At 37.7% G+C, this 16,373-nt stretch overlaps 1 protein-coding gene across 4 annotated transcripts in view; it reads left to right on the plus strand.

The window, feature by feature from the left end:
• Positions 1-16,373, plus strand: part of LDAH (lipid droplet associated hydrolase) — a 100,882-nt gene that overhangs the window by 25,284 nt on the left and 59,225 nt on the right. For all 4 annotated transcript variants that reach the window (XR_012325794.1, XM_033838968.2, XM_019943207.3 and 1 more), the window contains one exon: positions 8,656-8,825. Coding sequence is in view for 3 of the 4 variants with exons in the window: in XM_033838968.2 (XP_033694859.1) it covers positions 8,656-8,825 (170 nt within the window). In the remaining variant the exon portion in view is untranslated. The remainder of the gene's footprint in view (positions 1-8,655; positions 8,826-16,373) is intronic.

The raw sequence follows: 16,373 nt of genomic DNA on the forward strand, positions 1-16,373 counted from the left end.
TACACAAAAATTAACTCAAAATGGATTAAATACTTAAATTTAAGACCTGAAACCATTAAACTCCTGGAAGAAAACATAGGAGAAAAACTCCTTGACATTGGTCTTGGCAGTGATTTTTTTGGATATGACACCAAAAGCACAAGTAACAAAGGCAAAAATAAACAGTTGGGACTGTATCAAACTAAAAAGCGTCTGTACAGCAAAGGAAACAGGCAACCAAATGAAAAGGCAGCCTATAAAATGGGAGAAAATATTTGCAAACCATATATCTGATAAGGAGAATTTCCAAAATATATAAGGAACTAATACAACTCAATAGCAAAAACACTTAATAGCCTGATTTATAAAATGGGCAGATTTTTCCAGAGAAGACATACAGATAGCCAACTGGTATATGGAAAATGCTCAACGTCATCAGTCATCAAGGAAATGCAAATCAAGACCACGATGATGTTATCACCTCACACCTGTTAGGATGGCTATTCTCAAAAAAGACAGAAGTTAACAAGTCTTGGAGAAAAGGTCACTTGAGCAGTTATTTAGATTACCCAAAGCTTTCTGAAAGGGAAAGCCTTCATGGGTGGGGGTGGCCTAGTTCCTTATCTGGTTGTTTTGCTAGTAGCTGGGTCATTACAGCTGGCAATATGTTTATTCAAAGTGGATGTCTCATCAATCAAAAGCTTAATGTCAGGCACTTAACACTCAGTATGTGAGGTGATGAATGTGTTACTCAGCCTGACTGTGGTAGTCATTTCACAGTGTATATGTATATTAAGTCATCACCTTGTACACCTTTAAAAACAATCGTGTTGTACAACCTAAATATATACAGATTTTCTTTGGAGTCATACTTCAGTAAAGCTGGAAAGAAAAAGGAAAATAATTTTTGAAGCTGGACCATAGGTACATGGGGGTCTGTTATACTATTCTCTGGACTTTTGTGTATGTTTCAAAATTTCCACTATTAAAAAAAGGTTTTAAAGAAAGAAAAAGAATTATAGGATCTTAGAGCTAAAAGTATCTACCATATGATCCAGCAATTACGCACCTGGGTATATAACCAAAGAAAGTGAAAACACTAATTAGAAAAGAGATATGCATCCCAGTGTTCATAGCAGCACTGTTTACAATAGCCAAGGTAATGGAAGCAACCTAAGTGTCCTTCAGCAGGTGAATGGATAAAGAAGATGTGATGTGTGTGTGTATACACACACACACAGTGTTTTACTCGTCCATAAAAAGAATGAAATGTTGCCATTTGCAGCAACATGAATGGACCTGGAGTGTATTATGCTTAGTGAAATAAGTCAGACAGAGAAAGACAGGTACTGTATGTTATCACTTATATGTGGAATCCAGAAAGTAAAATGAATGAATATAACAAAACAGAGAAAGACAAGTACTGTATGTTATCACTTATATGTGGAATCCAGAAAGTAAAATGAATGAATATAACAAAACAGAAACAGACTCATAGATATAGAAAACAAACTAGTGCCTACCAGTGGGAAGTGGAATGGGGGAGGGGCAACACAGAGGCAGAGGATTAAGAGGTACAAACCACTGTATATAAAATAAATAAGATACAGGAATATACTGTACAGCATGAGGAATGTAGCCAATATTTTATAATACTTTTAAATGGAGTATAATCTATTATATAAATGTTGAATCACTATGTTGTACACCTGAAACTAATATAATTTTGTAAATCAAGTATATTTTAATTTAAAAAATCAACCTAAAAAACAAAAGTATTTACATTAAATTCCATCTTGAACCCTTATTTTTCAAGGAAGGAAAGTAAGGCCCAAAAGGGCTAAATGACCTTGTGCTGGTGAGTGGTAGGACGCGGACAGGAAGCCAGCACTTGTGATCCTGAGGTCAGTGCTCTAGTCCTGTGGTAGGTTATCTCAGGTGGCTGGTGCAAAGTGCTAGTGATTAGCCCTTCCACGGTCACAGATTGTACCTGGTCTGTCACCCTTTTCCTGCTATGACTTGTAAAGGGGACAGGATAAATGGAGTGTAGATGAAACTATGTAACTCATGGCAAAATCTTGCCTAAATACCTCAAAGTGCCTCTTTTTATAGTGTCTTTTTCTATCTGTTTACGTGTATGTGTGTTCCTCTGTGAATGCAATTTACTTTCGAGCCTTTTACACTTCTCTTAAAGACTAGGGTATGCTTTGAAAGGCAAGCAACTATTGATTACCTAGCAGTGAGAGATTTTGTGAAGTGAAACCGAATATACAGATTTTATTTCCTTGATTAAAAACATCTATTTCAACAGCTGTCACAGAAATGTGGCTGAATGTGAATCAAATGTATAGTATATACTTGCTTTACCTTGAAATAGTTTAAAAGGTACATATTTATTATTTCTTCATATATACCCAAAGAAATTTGGGGGTTTTAATACCACAGTTTTTCCTCTGTCAGGAAATTTGTACGTCTGCTTGGAATGTGCTTTGGCTATCTTATGTGGTATTGGAAAACAGAGGTGTTAAAAGAATTCTTAGAAAACAGGCTTGTTTAACTTGCTAAATCTCGAAAAGCTACCAGTTTTGCTGGCCTGTTGTCTTAACTCTGGCAAGAGAAGAGATAACCAAGGACAGGAGAAGCTAGGAAGTAGTGGAAATACCTCATAGTACTCATGAAGGATAATACCTCTCCTTTCATGGTGTTCAAACTTAGTGATGATTAGCTAAAATGTCTTATTCCTATATTCTTACCTCAGTGAGAAAGGTCATCATAATAGAAGCTATATATTGAATTACCTAATGAAAGCAACATCCAACTCAGTTATCACAGTAAGCCCTTAAGTCGTACTTGAGGACAAAACAAACGTTGAGCAGAACATGAGTAGCAACTTTGAAAGTTGAAAATAGACTCAAAGAGCAACCCTACATCAGGGGTTCTCAAACTTTGGCCGGCATCAGAATCACCTGGAGGATTTATTGAAACACAAATTACTGGATGCTACCTCCTGAGTTGTTGATTCACTACAAGTGGGGTAGGACCTGAGAATTTGCATTTCTAACAAGTTCTTAAGTAATACTGATGCTGCTGGTCCTGGTACCACATTTTCAGAAGCCCTGCCATAGATCTTCGCCAGTAAACACTGGTAGGGAAAACCAGCAGAAATTATCTATTGTGTCTGAATTTCTGAGAAATGTATTTAATTCTTGTTTTAAATTGACATATTATTTATAACTTTATTTTGAGTATGCTTATTGCTTAGGCTGCTTGTGTGCTGTTGAGTTAATGACTTAGTAATTAGAGCCTGGGTCCTTTGCTGCTAATGAGAACAGTGCCATCTAGAGGCATTAGCCCAAAGGGCCACCACAGGGCCATAGGAAGCTGTGGTTTCTAGAGGGGGGTGAAAGGGCAACTCATCCATCATCAAGGATTTATCGACAACCTACTAGATTATTATGTGTGGTGCTACAGAGGTATACAAAGAAATGAAAATGCTGCCTTTTAGTGACTTTGCATCTGTGTTGTGAGTATCCCAAAAGTTCTGTAAAGGGCACATGGGGCTCTGAGCTTCACTGGTCCCCCCGATTGAACCAGAACAGTTCTGCCTTCATCTGTTTTACAAATTGAAGATTATGTTTATAAACGCATGCTACAGTAGACTGAAATGGATAGGCAGGACAGATATATTATTCATCATCCAAGATTATTGTTCTAAAGTACAGGTTTTCTGACATGCAAAATATGGTGTGAAAAATACGTAATCATTGAGAGAAAAGACATAAGCTATAACCACACATCAAATGTTGAAAGTACGTTTTGCTTCATATTAGCACATGTTAAAATCATGAACAGTTGGAAATAATATTCTAGTTGCACCACATTATCACAATCATAAATTGGGTATAATTGGGAGAACAGATGTTCACCAGTGTCAGAAGGAGGTGACTCAGGAAAAAAAAAGTGTGAAAAGAAAATTTGAGGAATTAGAAGTATAAACTCTTTCTGGCTTTGATTTACTATGGAGTCAGCTTACTTGATGGCAGATTCATTACCAACTATTTTGTCATTTGTTCCAAACGTGTAACAGAAAAGCTAGAAATCATAGTGGTTTAGTTTCAACTGGTAAAACATTACCTAAAAAAGTTACGTAGTCTTTCAACTAATGATGAATTTGCGTCATGTTTATCCCGAGAATCATTAAACCACTCCCATTCTAGTACCCAAAACTGAAAGAAAGAGAAAAAACAGTAGGGCTTTCTCTTTCCAGGACTCTGGCAGAAGAACATGGAGGCTACAGGGAACGACAAGATTCTCCTGAGGCAGGGACAGTTAGTCAAGTCTCAGGGCTCTCAGTCACTAGAAATAAACAAGTAAGTCTCTCAGTAGGTGGGAAGAAGCAGAAAACCAAAGGGTAGAGCAAGAAGAAGAGTTAAGAATCGAGCAAACTGTTAGATTCTCAGGGAAGACAGAAATAAGAAGCAGACCAGAGGAGGGAGAAAAGCATTGTAGCTGATGTCCTATAACACAGACCGGATCGTTGTCCCTCCCTTTGAGATCCTTGGGCATCTTCTCACTGCTCACACAGTGGAGTCCAGATCCCTTAGTGATGTTCAGGGTCCTACTTGATCTAGTCTCAACCTTCCTTTCTAACCTTATTTGTTCCATCTCTCTTATAACCACAAACAGGCACAGTACTCATCGCAGTGTCCAAAATTACACCTCACACTTTTATGCCTTTATGTTCTAGTATCATGAATTTAGAGTAAATTTCATTTCTCTTTTTTAGTTATGTATATGTAATGCTAAACAATACATGATATTGTTTTGTGTGTTTTTCAAAGCTTGACCTAAAGAGTAAACTGTATATTCATCTTGCTCAAAGCATTCTTTAAAATATGAAGTGCTATTTTTAGCCTTTTAATCTCCACGTGTAAGTTGTTTAATTAAAGTTATTATTAAGGTATAGCTTTGGAGTAATGATGGGAGCAGGATGGAAGACTTCACTAGTTTAGAAAATTCTGGTGTAAGATTTAGAGAGTTTCTGTGTGCAGACTCAGTCCTAGCAGAAGGCTCATGTAGCACTAATCTTTGGTCTTGTTAGCTCTGTGGTCGTTGGTGACTTGTAAATATTGTTTGTGTGACACTATATAGTAAAACTTATGCATTTATATTCAGTGTGTATCTAGATAAACATATATGTGGATGTGTTGTTAAAATGTGTTGTTAAATTTAGACCATTGTGATAGTATTCAAATGTGTAGTTAAGATTACACAGTTATAGTAATGTGCATGTAGTAAATAGTATTTTCCAGGTATCTCTCTTGGTTTATTTGGAGAAAGGCATAGACTTTTTATGAATTCAAAGGGGCATTACCTTTCTATTTTGACCCAATAAAACCCTCTTATTTTCTCAAGGAGATGCTTGAGCTATACTTACTTCAGTGTTTTATAATAATGTTTTTATCTACTTCTGTTTCCTCTTATTAGACTGTGAGCTCCTTGAAGACAAGGGAGTATATTGTATTTATATCTGAGTTTTCAATATTATCATGGGCCAATTAGTCACTGTTTTCTGTCAGAGTGGTCAATTTACTTCATGAGAAATGGAAGAAAATAATAGTTATCAGATTTACCTGTCTCCTGAAGCTATAAGGGTTGCATGATATTTTGATCCAGAATTGACAGAATTTTAATAACTGGATCAATCAGTTTGAACAACTAGATGAAAAGTAAATGCAAAGTACTGATATTACTTAATTCCCCAAAGAACTACTTAGGAACAGATTATACATACCTTTTGAAATAAACTCCAGAATCAGTAAATGATCTATGAAGTGAATTCCATTGAGATGGGTCTAAGAAACAGGCTCGGGTTCTAAAAGGCAATTGTCAGTACTATATTCAGGACCATATATTGGTAAAGAATTGGTGAATTGGATTGCCATCTATCAATTCAGGCAGTTTTCAGTTTAGAAACAGTTTACTTTCCAAATATACTTAGTTGATCGTAACTTGGAGTACATTTTCCCTATAAAAAGAACGGTATAAACCATTTCCATATTATCACTCTGATTTTGATACAATTGAATGTGAATTTTTTACAATATTTTTATGGAGAGTAAATAAATGATTCCTAGAATTTTTTTCAGAGTATATTAAAATTATAATAGGAGAGAAAGTATAGAGTATACAGTCCAGTATATAGATATTCTTTTAGCTTTTAGTTTTTGCTAGTAAAATAATATCCAGAGTGCACATTGAAATTTTCTATCATAGATTATTTATTTATAGAAAGTACTTTCCCCATTAATCTCATTACTTCAGAAAACACTAAGTAGTGTGTTTATCTTGGAAATCTACTGAGCAATTCCCAGAGGTAAAGCCAGACTTACTTCTGAAATATTCACTTCGATAATGATTTGAATTATAATGGTCATCAAAGTTCATCTGAAATATGTTTTAGGGCCTTATTTCTAGAATCAATGAAGTTTCTAAATGTTTATTGTATTTAGCTCATTTTCTTTCTCTTTGCTCTAACCATATAAATGTGTATTTGAGGGAGGCCTTAAATGACAGGAATTGAAATGATAGCAGTCATAAGTTTCATTTCTCAAATAGTTTATGCCAGACACTTCCTATGTGCTTTAAAGTGTTACGCAAGCAACATTCCTCGGAGACTAGAATTACTATCTCTGTTTTATATATGAGGAGACTGAAGCCAGAGGTTAAAGTATTTGCACGGAGTCACATAGTAAGGTGCTTAGCTGGGAGTTAGAACCAGGTTTATCTTGTCTCCAACGCCCTTGATCTTTGTACTATACCATACCGTCCCAATGAAAGGAAGACTTCAGCATTTTCAAAAGCTGTATATTTTGAAAAATAAAGAACTTGGGTTGCAAATATTATAGGTATTTGGGGTATCAGAACAATACGATCACTCCTGGGTAGAGTGATCAGAGAAGATATATGACAGTAGTGGAATATGAACAACTCAAACTTAAATAGAATATTAAATAAATAAAAGCTTGGATTTGGAGCCATCGGAGGCCCTACGAAAATCAAATTTCCAGATTCTGTCTCTTCCCAATTCTGTTTTATGGGGAACTTCCTTGTTAAATAGAGAATGAATTCTAGGCTGACCTGGGAAGAAGGGTTAAAGCAGAACATGTCTCACCTGGGAAATCTCCTGTTTCAGTAGTACCAGTGAAACGGGGAACTAAGCCTCATTAATTCAATAAAAAGCACTTCAATAACTGTATGCCAGGCATTGGAGAAAGAGATAGGCAAGACAGGAAGTACAGAAGTAAATTAGGAGTAGTGTGGTGAGGTAAATATGGGATGTGGTGGAAACTGAAAGGAAGGCCACTTTACTCCTCATCTACTGAATCATAAAAAGGCTTCTCAGAGGAGGTAACACTTGTTGAGAGTTTGAAGGATAAAGAGGAGTTAGCCAGATTAACAAGGGGGAGCTGAGCACTGAAGGAAGAAAAACCAGCATGTACAGATAAAACTGAAGAGCAGTTCTTCCTAATGAGTTTTGGGTACCTTTGTTATAGTTTGCGTCAGTACCTTGAAGGCAATTGACTACCTTGTGATATCTTGAAATATTACACCCTGTCATTGGGGTTGTATATATGTTCATAGGGAAAGCCTATTGAAGTTTTCTCTGCTCATAGAATATTGGAGCTGGCAGCATCCTCAGATTGTCTAGTCATTTCATATTTTCATTCAACAATAATATTTACTGGGTGCTAGTCACAGAGGACACAGAAATGAAAGATGGACCTTGCCTTCAAGGAGCTCGCAGTCTCAGGGAGGAAACAGTTATACAAATATGATAAAGTGCTATAATAAGTAGTGAATACTAGTTAAACACAAAGGAAGGCTCATTCATTTTTCTTGAAGATTAGCTAGATAAAGTTTTGAGTAGGTCTTGAAGAATCTTAAAGACGTTCATTTGTGAAAGGAAGAAAGGATATTTCAGGTCAGGACTGTGCTGGTTAAAAGGAACAGTTTAAAACATTTCTACTTATGCCTTTCAGTCTTGACTTCTTTAAACAAAGATTATCTAAAATAATGAAGCAGTGTCATGGATTTTCTTGGTTATATATTAATCATGTAACCTAGCCTAACCAGTGGTTCTCAATGTGTGGTCCTGGGACCAGCAATATCAGCATCTTCTGGAGGCTTAGAAGTGTAAATTTTCGGGCTCCAGCCCAGACCCACTGGATCAGAGACTCTGATGGTGAGGCCTAGCAATGAGTGTTTCACCAAGCCTTACAGAGAATTCTGATGCATACTCAAGTTTGAGAACCAGTGGCCTAAACTGTAGTAGTTGGTGGAATAGTTGAGAGTTCATGGGCTTTGAGGACAGACACCTGGGTTTGAATCTCACCTGTCGCACTTAACAGGTATGTAACTGCCAATCTATCACCTAACGTCCGTGAGCTTTGGGATTTTCATCTATAAAATGAAGATAGGAATACTTCCTTTCCAGGGTTGTTGTGAAGATATAATTTAAATAAAGTGCCAACACTGTGGCTTGCACATGGTAGGCTTTCAATAAATGATAGCAACTGCTATTATTATTGGTTTGTTTTTTTTTAGATATTTTCCCCAGTGAAGTGATTGCTTTCACTTATTGAATGAAAACATAACTTATATTTTTTATTTTAGATCCAAATGCTCAAGAAATTAAGGACATCTATGGACTCCGTGGTCAAGTAGAACACAAGCTAGCTTTCCTGAGAACTCATGTGCCAAAGGAAATGAAACTTGTGGTCATTGGCCATTCCATAGGCTGCTATTTCTCCCTTCAGGTTCTGAAGCATGCCCCTGAGCTCCCAGTAAGTACGCCTCAGGAGGGGACTGTCGGTGCTCGATTGTGCACTCGCACAAATCCTCTCAGATTTCCTTTGCTCTTTTGTCTCGTATTGAATTGATAAATAAAACACAGAGAGGGATACTTGTTAGCTGCCTTTATCCTTATCTCTATATTACTGTGGGCCTGTGTGAGTGTATGTTCATACATTTCCCATAATGTTTCAAAAAATAACGCTGAAGGAGGTGGGAATTTTCTGAATAAATGCCTCTTCTTTTTAAATTGAAGTATAGTTAATTTACAGTATTTTATTTGAACAAATGCTTTTTAATCTAGGGTTATCTGGAGTTCTTAAATTACATACAACTTGCTGTCTTTGGTAAAGGAATATTTCTTTTTTTATATTTATTTATTTATTTTTTGGCTGTATTGGGTCTTAGTTGCAGCACGCAGGCTCTTCGTTGCGGTGTGCAGGCTTCTCTCTAGTTGTGGCACGTGGGCTTATTTGCTCCGCAGCATGTGGGCTCTTAGCTCCCTGATTAGGGATCAAACCAGCGTCCCCTGCATTGCAAGATAGATTCTCAACCACTGGGCCAGCAGAGAAGTCCCTGTAAAGGAATATTTAAAAGCAGTCACCAACTAGGGCTGAGGCAATAATCTTGTCTAGGGAGAGTATTATGCAAATATTCATGCCTCCTCTCAAAAGGAAGAAAAATTATTATTATCACCATTGTTGATAGGCAAACAGTTATTCTTAAGGAACATTAAATCTTTATTTAGTCATAAGTCTGAATCCTTATCTGTTCTATAGCTTGGCAGCCTTTTTGAGACACTCATTTATTCATTCATTCATTCATTCACAAATACTTACTGGGTGCCACTATGTGCCAGATATTAAGTGAGACACTGGAGATATAAAGACCTATTTAAGGGGCTTCCCTGGTGGCGCAGTGGTTGAGAGTCCGCCTGCCGATGCAGGAGACACGGGTTCGTGCTCCGGTCCGGGAAGATCCCACATACCACGGAGCGGCTGGGCCCGTGAGCCATGGCCGCTGAGCCTGCGCGTCTGGAGCCTGTGCTCTGCAATGGGAGAGGCCACAGCAGTGAGAGGCCCGCGTACCGCAAAAAAAAAAAAGACCTATTTAAAGTGCCAGGAAAGCTAGTGAACTATACAACACTTCAAAACAAAGCAAAACCTCATACTTTCACTGACATATACCATTGAAATGACCCATTAAATGAATGTGATTCACAGCATAAATTATTTCTTCATTCAACAAACTTATATTAAGCACTTGCCATGTATCAGGCCTTGTGCTGTGTTTTGAAGACATCCCAGTGAATAAAATAGTCTTTGAGGTAAGAGAGCCTGAAGTCTAAGGGAGGACACAGACTAACCCATAGGTGTGATACCTACTTCTTATGTAAATAGAGGGTGTGTGAGATCATGAAGGAGTGCTATTTAACCTGGTAATCTGAATACAAGATAGGAAGTGATTCCTTCCTGGAATCTCCCTATCCTGGGATATTGACTTTTCTCACTCCATGTGGTAAAATATCTTCAGTGGAGTCTTGGAGCTCACAAGGAATTTGCTTCTTTCCCCTCCAGCTTGACACACTTACTTCTTACTTATAATTAATTGCCTTTGGGAAAAGTACAACTATAGCGTCCTTGGGTGTGCTTTTTAATACCAAATGGAGGCTGTTAATTTCTTACATTGGGTATCAGAAAGTATATTTTTCATTTCTAAGTGTGAATTCAATAAATTCTAGATTGCATTCCATTCACTATATTATTGCTTCTTCTCTGGTTTTTTCCCCCTAGATAAGGCATCTTAATAAGAAAACGGGCTTTCCTTTTAGCATTTTTTTTTTTGTTTTTAGCATTTTGCATGGCTTCTAATCTCTGTTGTGCCTCTAAAGCTCCTCTGGTACCACGTTATGAGGTTACTGTTTTCATAGTGTCCAGTCTTAGCCCTTAGCGGTTCTCTTTGCACAGTTGCCACAAGTCCTCACTCTAGAAACAAGACACCTACGTTCAGATACTTGCTGTCATACTTTGTCTTGGTGACCTTGGGCAAGTTATTGAGTCTCTGTACCTTTGTTTCCTCATCTGTAAAAGGGGGATAGTAATATGTTCTTCAGAGGATTTTTGTGAGGAATTATATAAAGAATTAAGAATGGTGCCTAGAACTTAAAAGTTCCATATAAGTATTAGCTATTATTATTATAATGGAAATGACTCAGTAATTAGGTTAACTACTGTGTTAGTAATCTACAGCTGTGTAACAAGTTACCTCAAAACTTAACAGCAGACGCAAGAGGGAAGACATATGGGAACATATGTTTATGTATGACTGATTCACTTTGTTATAAAGCAGAAACTAACACACCATTGTAAAGCAATTATACCCCAATAAAGATGTTAAAAAAATAAAAAAAAAAAGAAAAGAAAAAACTTAACAGCATAAAACAATACACATTTATTCTCTCACAGTTTCTGTGGACCTGGGACTGGTCACAACTTAGCTAGGTTCTGTGGTTCAGGGTATCTCACAAGACCGTAATCAAAGTGTCTTTCAGGGCTGTGGTCTCATGTGAAGATCTGAATTGAGGAGGATCTGCCTCAATTCACTCCCTCAAGGGTTGTTGGACGGAGGAGGGCCTTGGTTCATCACTGGCAGTTGGGTGGAGGCCACCCTCAGTTCCTTAGAATGTGGGCCTTTCTAACTCACCCCATGAGAGCAAGTCTGGGAGGAGAGCCAGAGAAAGAGTCTGCTGGCAAGATGGAAGTCACAGACTGTAACCCAATTACAGAAATGATATCTCATTACTTTTACAGTATTCTCTTTGTTAGAAACAAATCACTGGCTCCAGCCCAAACTAAAGGGGAGGGGATTAGACTAGAGCCTGAATATTAGAAGGTGAGGATCACTGAGGGCCATGTCAGAGGCTGCCTACCCCACCACTACTACAGTTAGGACTTCACTTGTGTGATGTACCATCAAGCATGTAGATATATAGGTATATATCAATATATAAGTTAAAATACTGAATTTATTTCCTGGTGTAGGAAGTAACTTGGTCCTGTCAAATAAAATGTTGCAAACTGATATGACATATAATTTTTGGCTATTAGTTGTTCCAGGTGTTTTAAAAAGAGTACTTGCATGTTTGAAATAATAATAACATTATTATTTGTGATGGTTAATTTTACATGTCAAGTTGATTGGGCTAAGGGATACTCAGATAGCTGGTAAAACATTTCTAAGTGTGTCTGTGAGTACTTTTCTGGAGGAAATTAGCGTTTGAATTGGACTGAGTAAAAAAGATCTGCCCTCACCATTGTGGGCGGGCATCATCCAATCTGTTGACGGTCCAAATAGAACAAAAAGTCCCAGGAAGGGCAAATTCTTTCTCTCTTCTTGAGCTGAGTCAGCCATCTTTTCATGCCCTCTGACAGTGGAGTTCCAGGTTCTCAAGCCTTCGGCATCATCTGTTCCCCTGGTTCTCAGGCCTTCGAACTCGGACTGAATTATACAACTGGCTTTCCTGGTTCCCATCTTGCAGATGGCATGTTGTGTGGGACTTCTTGGCCTCTATAATTGTGTGAGCCAATTACTATAGTAAGTGTCCTTTTATCTGTATCCGTATATATAGTCTGTTTCTCTTGAGAACCCTGACAAATACACTACTCTAAACATAGGGAAGAAAGTAACCATTTGAGTCTTTCAGTTTGTTAACTTAATCAGAGATCTTTCCTTTTGGTTTTTGTTTGTTTGCTCCACATCCATTCTGCATGTAGTGTGTAATTTCTCTTATGCATACTTGAAAACAGTTGTTCAACACATGTGTTTTGAACCCATCTCTCTTTTTTGGCTCGCGTTCACAGCGTCTGTTGGGAAAGAAGTACAATGCATCTTAAGGTTAATGTAGCTTCTTATAGCTTCCTCAGCTCTATAACTTTCTAATTAAGGCAGGAAGAGTGGTGAAAAGGAAAAAGGCAGATGAAACATGAGCCTAACCTAGTCTAATTGTGAAGACATAAGTCATACTGTGATTATAGAGTTTTCAGAGAGACATGAGAAAGTGTGTTTTCTTAAAAAGGGTGTACTCTAGAAAATAACACATATAATAAATTGTCCACAAAGGTTACCCGGGGAGGAGGGTGAACATCTGTATGATTTTTTTATTATTCAAAAGCTTTATCTGGTTTCAGTTAACTACATTATTGAAGTCCACGCCGCCCGCCCCCCGCCGCCCGGCTTAAACACCTGGCCCAGTTAATATTGGTGGTGTGACCCCTGCTGAAGTGTTGAAATTTCAGTGTCTCTGGGCTACTCTAAGATGGCACAGTGCCTGCATGCCTGAAGTTAGCATGACATACTCCATTTAAGATGCATTTGACAATCAAATAAGTTTGTATTAGCCAGAGTGTTGCAATCCCTAATCATTTTGCCAAAAATAAGTTAGCTGTTATGTTTTACAACATATGAAGTGTGATAATAAGAAACTTGTGTTTCCATCTCTCTGTTATTTTTACTGGAATATTTGACTCCTATAAGATTTTAAGGACATATGTGTAGTTTAGTAGCTGGTTTATTTGGTTTTATTTTGGTTTAATTCTTTATAATATTTTTGTAACTAATTATAGGAAACTTTGGTCTTAAAATTATTTTAAGAGACTTACTGCGTATTTTAGACATAATGTCTGACCTATTTTTTCATATTCTGAAGAAAATAATTGACTCTTAAAAATCTGGTATTAAACATTTTGTTTGTTTCTTTAAGCAAATTTGGTATATAGAATTATAGAAAGTCTTCATGTATTTTGACAGTAGTGTCCAGAATAAAGAACTTAAAAAAGAAACTTAAGAAAATAATCGGAAGATTGTTAAATAGTACTGTCATGACTTAAAATAATAAACACAATTTCAGATTCATAGGATTTTTAGAGACAGTCTAGTCCCATCTTTAATTTTATAGGTAGAAACTGAGAGAAAAGTGCCTTGCCAGGATCCAGCCAAGGCTCTGTCTTAATCTAGGGGTGGGGTATGGTTATGTTAGCTGTGGATATAAAGACAGTCTACAAAGATATCTGATGGTCTTCTCAACCTTTGGATGATGGCAGAGACTCTAGATAGTATGGCGTGTTCCTGGAGTGTTCACAGCTAGCTCCACATGACTCATTACATTGCAGCTCAGGGAGTAGGAGACTCCATGAATACTGTTCTAGCAGTTGGGGGCAGATGGGGTGACATGGGAATAAAAAAGTAATCATCTTACCCCCACTATCTAGAATCTTCTTTCCTTCAACATCAATCCTCTATATGTTTAAAATGTGCCATCTGATTTTGCCAGTAAATTGCATAAAGTTCAAGGTTGGGCGTTGAAACCCTCAATTCTTTTTTTTTTTTTAAATAAATTTATTTACTTTAGGCTGCATTGGGTCTTCGTTGCTGCGTGCGGGCCGTCTCTAGTTGTGGCGAGTGGGGGCCACTCTTCGTTGTGGTGCACGGGCTTCTCACCACGGCGGCTTCTTCCGTTGCGGAGCACGGGCTTCAGTAGTTGTGAAAGCCCTCAGTTCCTAACTGAGCACTGCACTAAGTCATGAAGTGAAATTCAAGTAACTTAACTATTATTTTCCTCTTAAGAATTTATATGGCATTTAATGATAATACTTCCTCCCCTTCCAGGGGTATCAGATCCTTCAAAACTTAATTTTTTATATTATTTGGACTTCCTTCGGGAAGATGCACAATAACATAGACCTTCCTTTGTCTGTCTGGTTGGCAAAAATATCTTCTCCCTAAATGAAATTTCCAGATTACTTAAACTGACTCCTTTAAGCCCCAGACTATTTTATCCAGTTGGGTAAAAATTTGTCTAAAATATATTTTTTACTTATCTGCCTTCTTCGACAATGTAGGTTGATTATGGAAGAATTTTTCCCTAATGATTCAAGGACTTCATTTTGATACTGTTACTACACTACGGTAAAATACAATTAAAAGGATTTTGCCTATGTCCTGAAATTTCTTAGGTGATAGTGCTTCGTTAAAAAGAATTCTCATGTCTGTTTATTTTATAGTTTTTCCATCTCCTCTCCTAGTGTTAGGTGACATTTCTCTTCCCTACTTACACCTTGTTGCTACTAATTTGCTGCAGATAGAGAAAACAGATAACCGTGTTAGAATATTGTCTCAAGTAAGAATGAACACGTCTTAAATGAAGATATGAGAGTAAAATTACAAAATTTAGTAAATGGATTTTGTTATTGTTCAGAGCAATAAAAAAAAAATTTTCTTTTGTTTCTTTTGGGATCCCCAGTGGTGTTGTACATACTCAGAATTTTAGAGACTCAAAACACACCATAAGTACAGCTGAGAAGCTTGAAAAACTTTACCAAAAGAGTCAAAATAGTATGTTAGATCATGTATGTGTTGAGTCAGGAGTACATCTCATCTAAATTAGGAAAAAAATAGATTCAAATATTCTGGAAGTAATGAGATCATTGAGCCTGTGGTGTACTTACACTATTCTGATGAACCTGCGTATCTGCACAGTTAGACATGCTTGTGAGAAACATTTATATGACGTCACTAAGTTGTGTTCAACAATCAAGATAATCTGGAGGTGAGGGAAGAATAGGAGATAATTCATTTGTCAGAGTAACTGTTGTCAGAGTCCTGTCCCTAGATTAATTGATAAGAAGCCAAAGGCAAAATGAGGAAGTACCATGAGGCTCTGAGTGTTTTAAAAAGAGAGATGGCTTCTAACTGGGAAGATCAAAAAAAGCATCATTAAAGAGCTGGTATTTGAACAGAGGAAGGTTGAGTCAGTATTTAGAAGTATTTATAAGCAGAATTTGATGGGGTTTTTTTGGGGGTGGGGGTTGCTATGCCTTCTAAGCAGTAGGAAATGTATGAAGAGAGGAGAAATGGGCTTTACCACTGGGCACATGAAGAGAGCAGTGGGTGGTCGGATTTCAATGCAGCACAGTGTGTGTGAAGGGAGCAGTGGGATAGCAGAACCTAGGCTGATAGAGTGGAAAGGCAAGAGAGTTTGCACTCTGTTTTCTGGACAGCAAGGAGCCACTGAAGGATCTGTGATAATAATAGTCATTCATTGGGTAAATTAATGTCTCATTGAAAAGGAAAATAAGGGCTTCCCTGGCGGCCCAGTGGTTGAGAGTCCGCCTGCCGATGCCGGGGACACGGGTTCGTGCCCCGGTCTGGGAAGATCCCACATGCCACGGAGCAGCTGGGCCCATGAGCCATGGCCGCTGAGCCTGCGCGTCCGGAGCCTGTGCTCCGCAACAGGAGAGGCCACAACAGTGAGAGGCCCGCGTACCGCAAAAAAAAAAAAAGGAAAATAAAATGGAGAGAGAGTATAGAGTAAAACGTGAACAACCAAGTGATAGGCAAGTTTGCTAGTCCAAATGAGAAATAATGAAGACAGTATATGGGATTTGCCCAGGGAAATTGTTAAGAGAGAAAAGAAACAGGTCATAGATGTATATTAGGGGAGTGACTTTATTTGGTGGAAAGGAGGATGAAGAGGAGGAAGCAGA

The sequence above is a fragment of the Tursiops truncatus genome, chromosome 14 (assembly GCF_011762595.2).
Source record: "Tursiops truncatus isolate mTurTru1 chromosome 14, mTurTru1.mat.Y, whole genome shotgun sequence".
Taxonomy (NCBI): Eukaryota; Metazoa; Chordata; class Mammalia; order Artiodactyla; family Delphinidae; genus Tursiops; species Tursiops truncatus.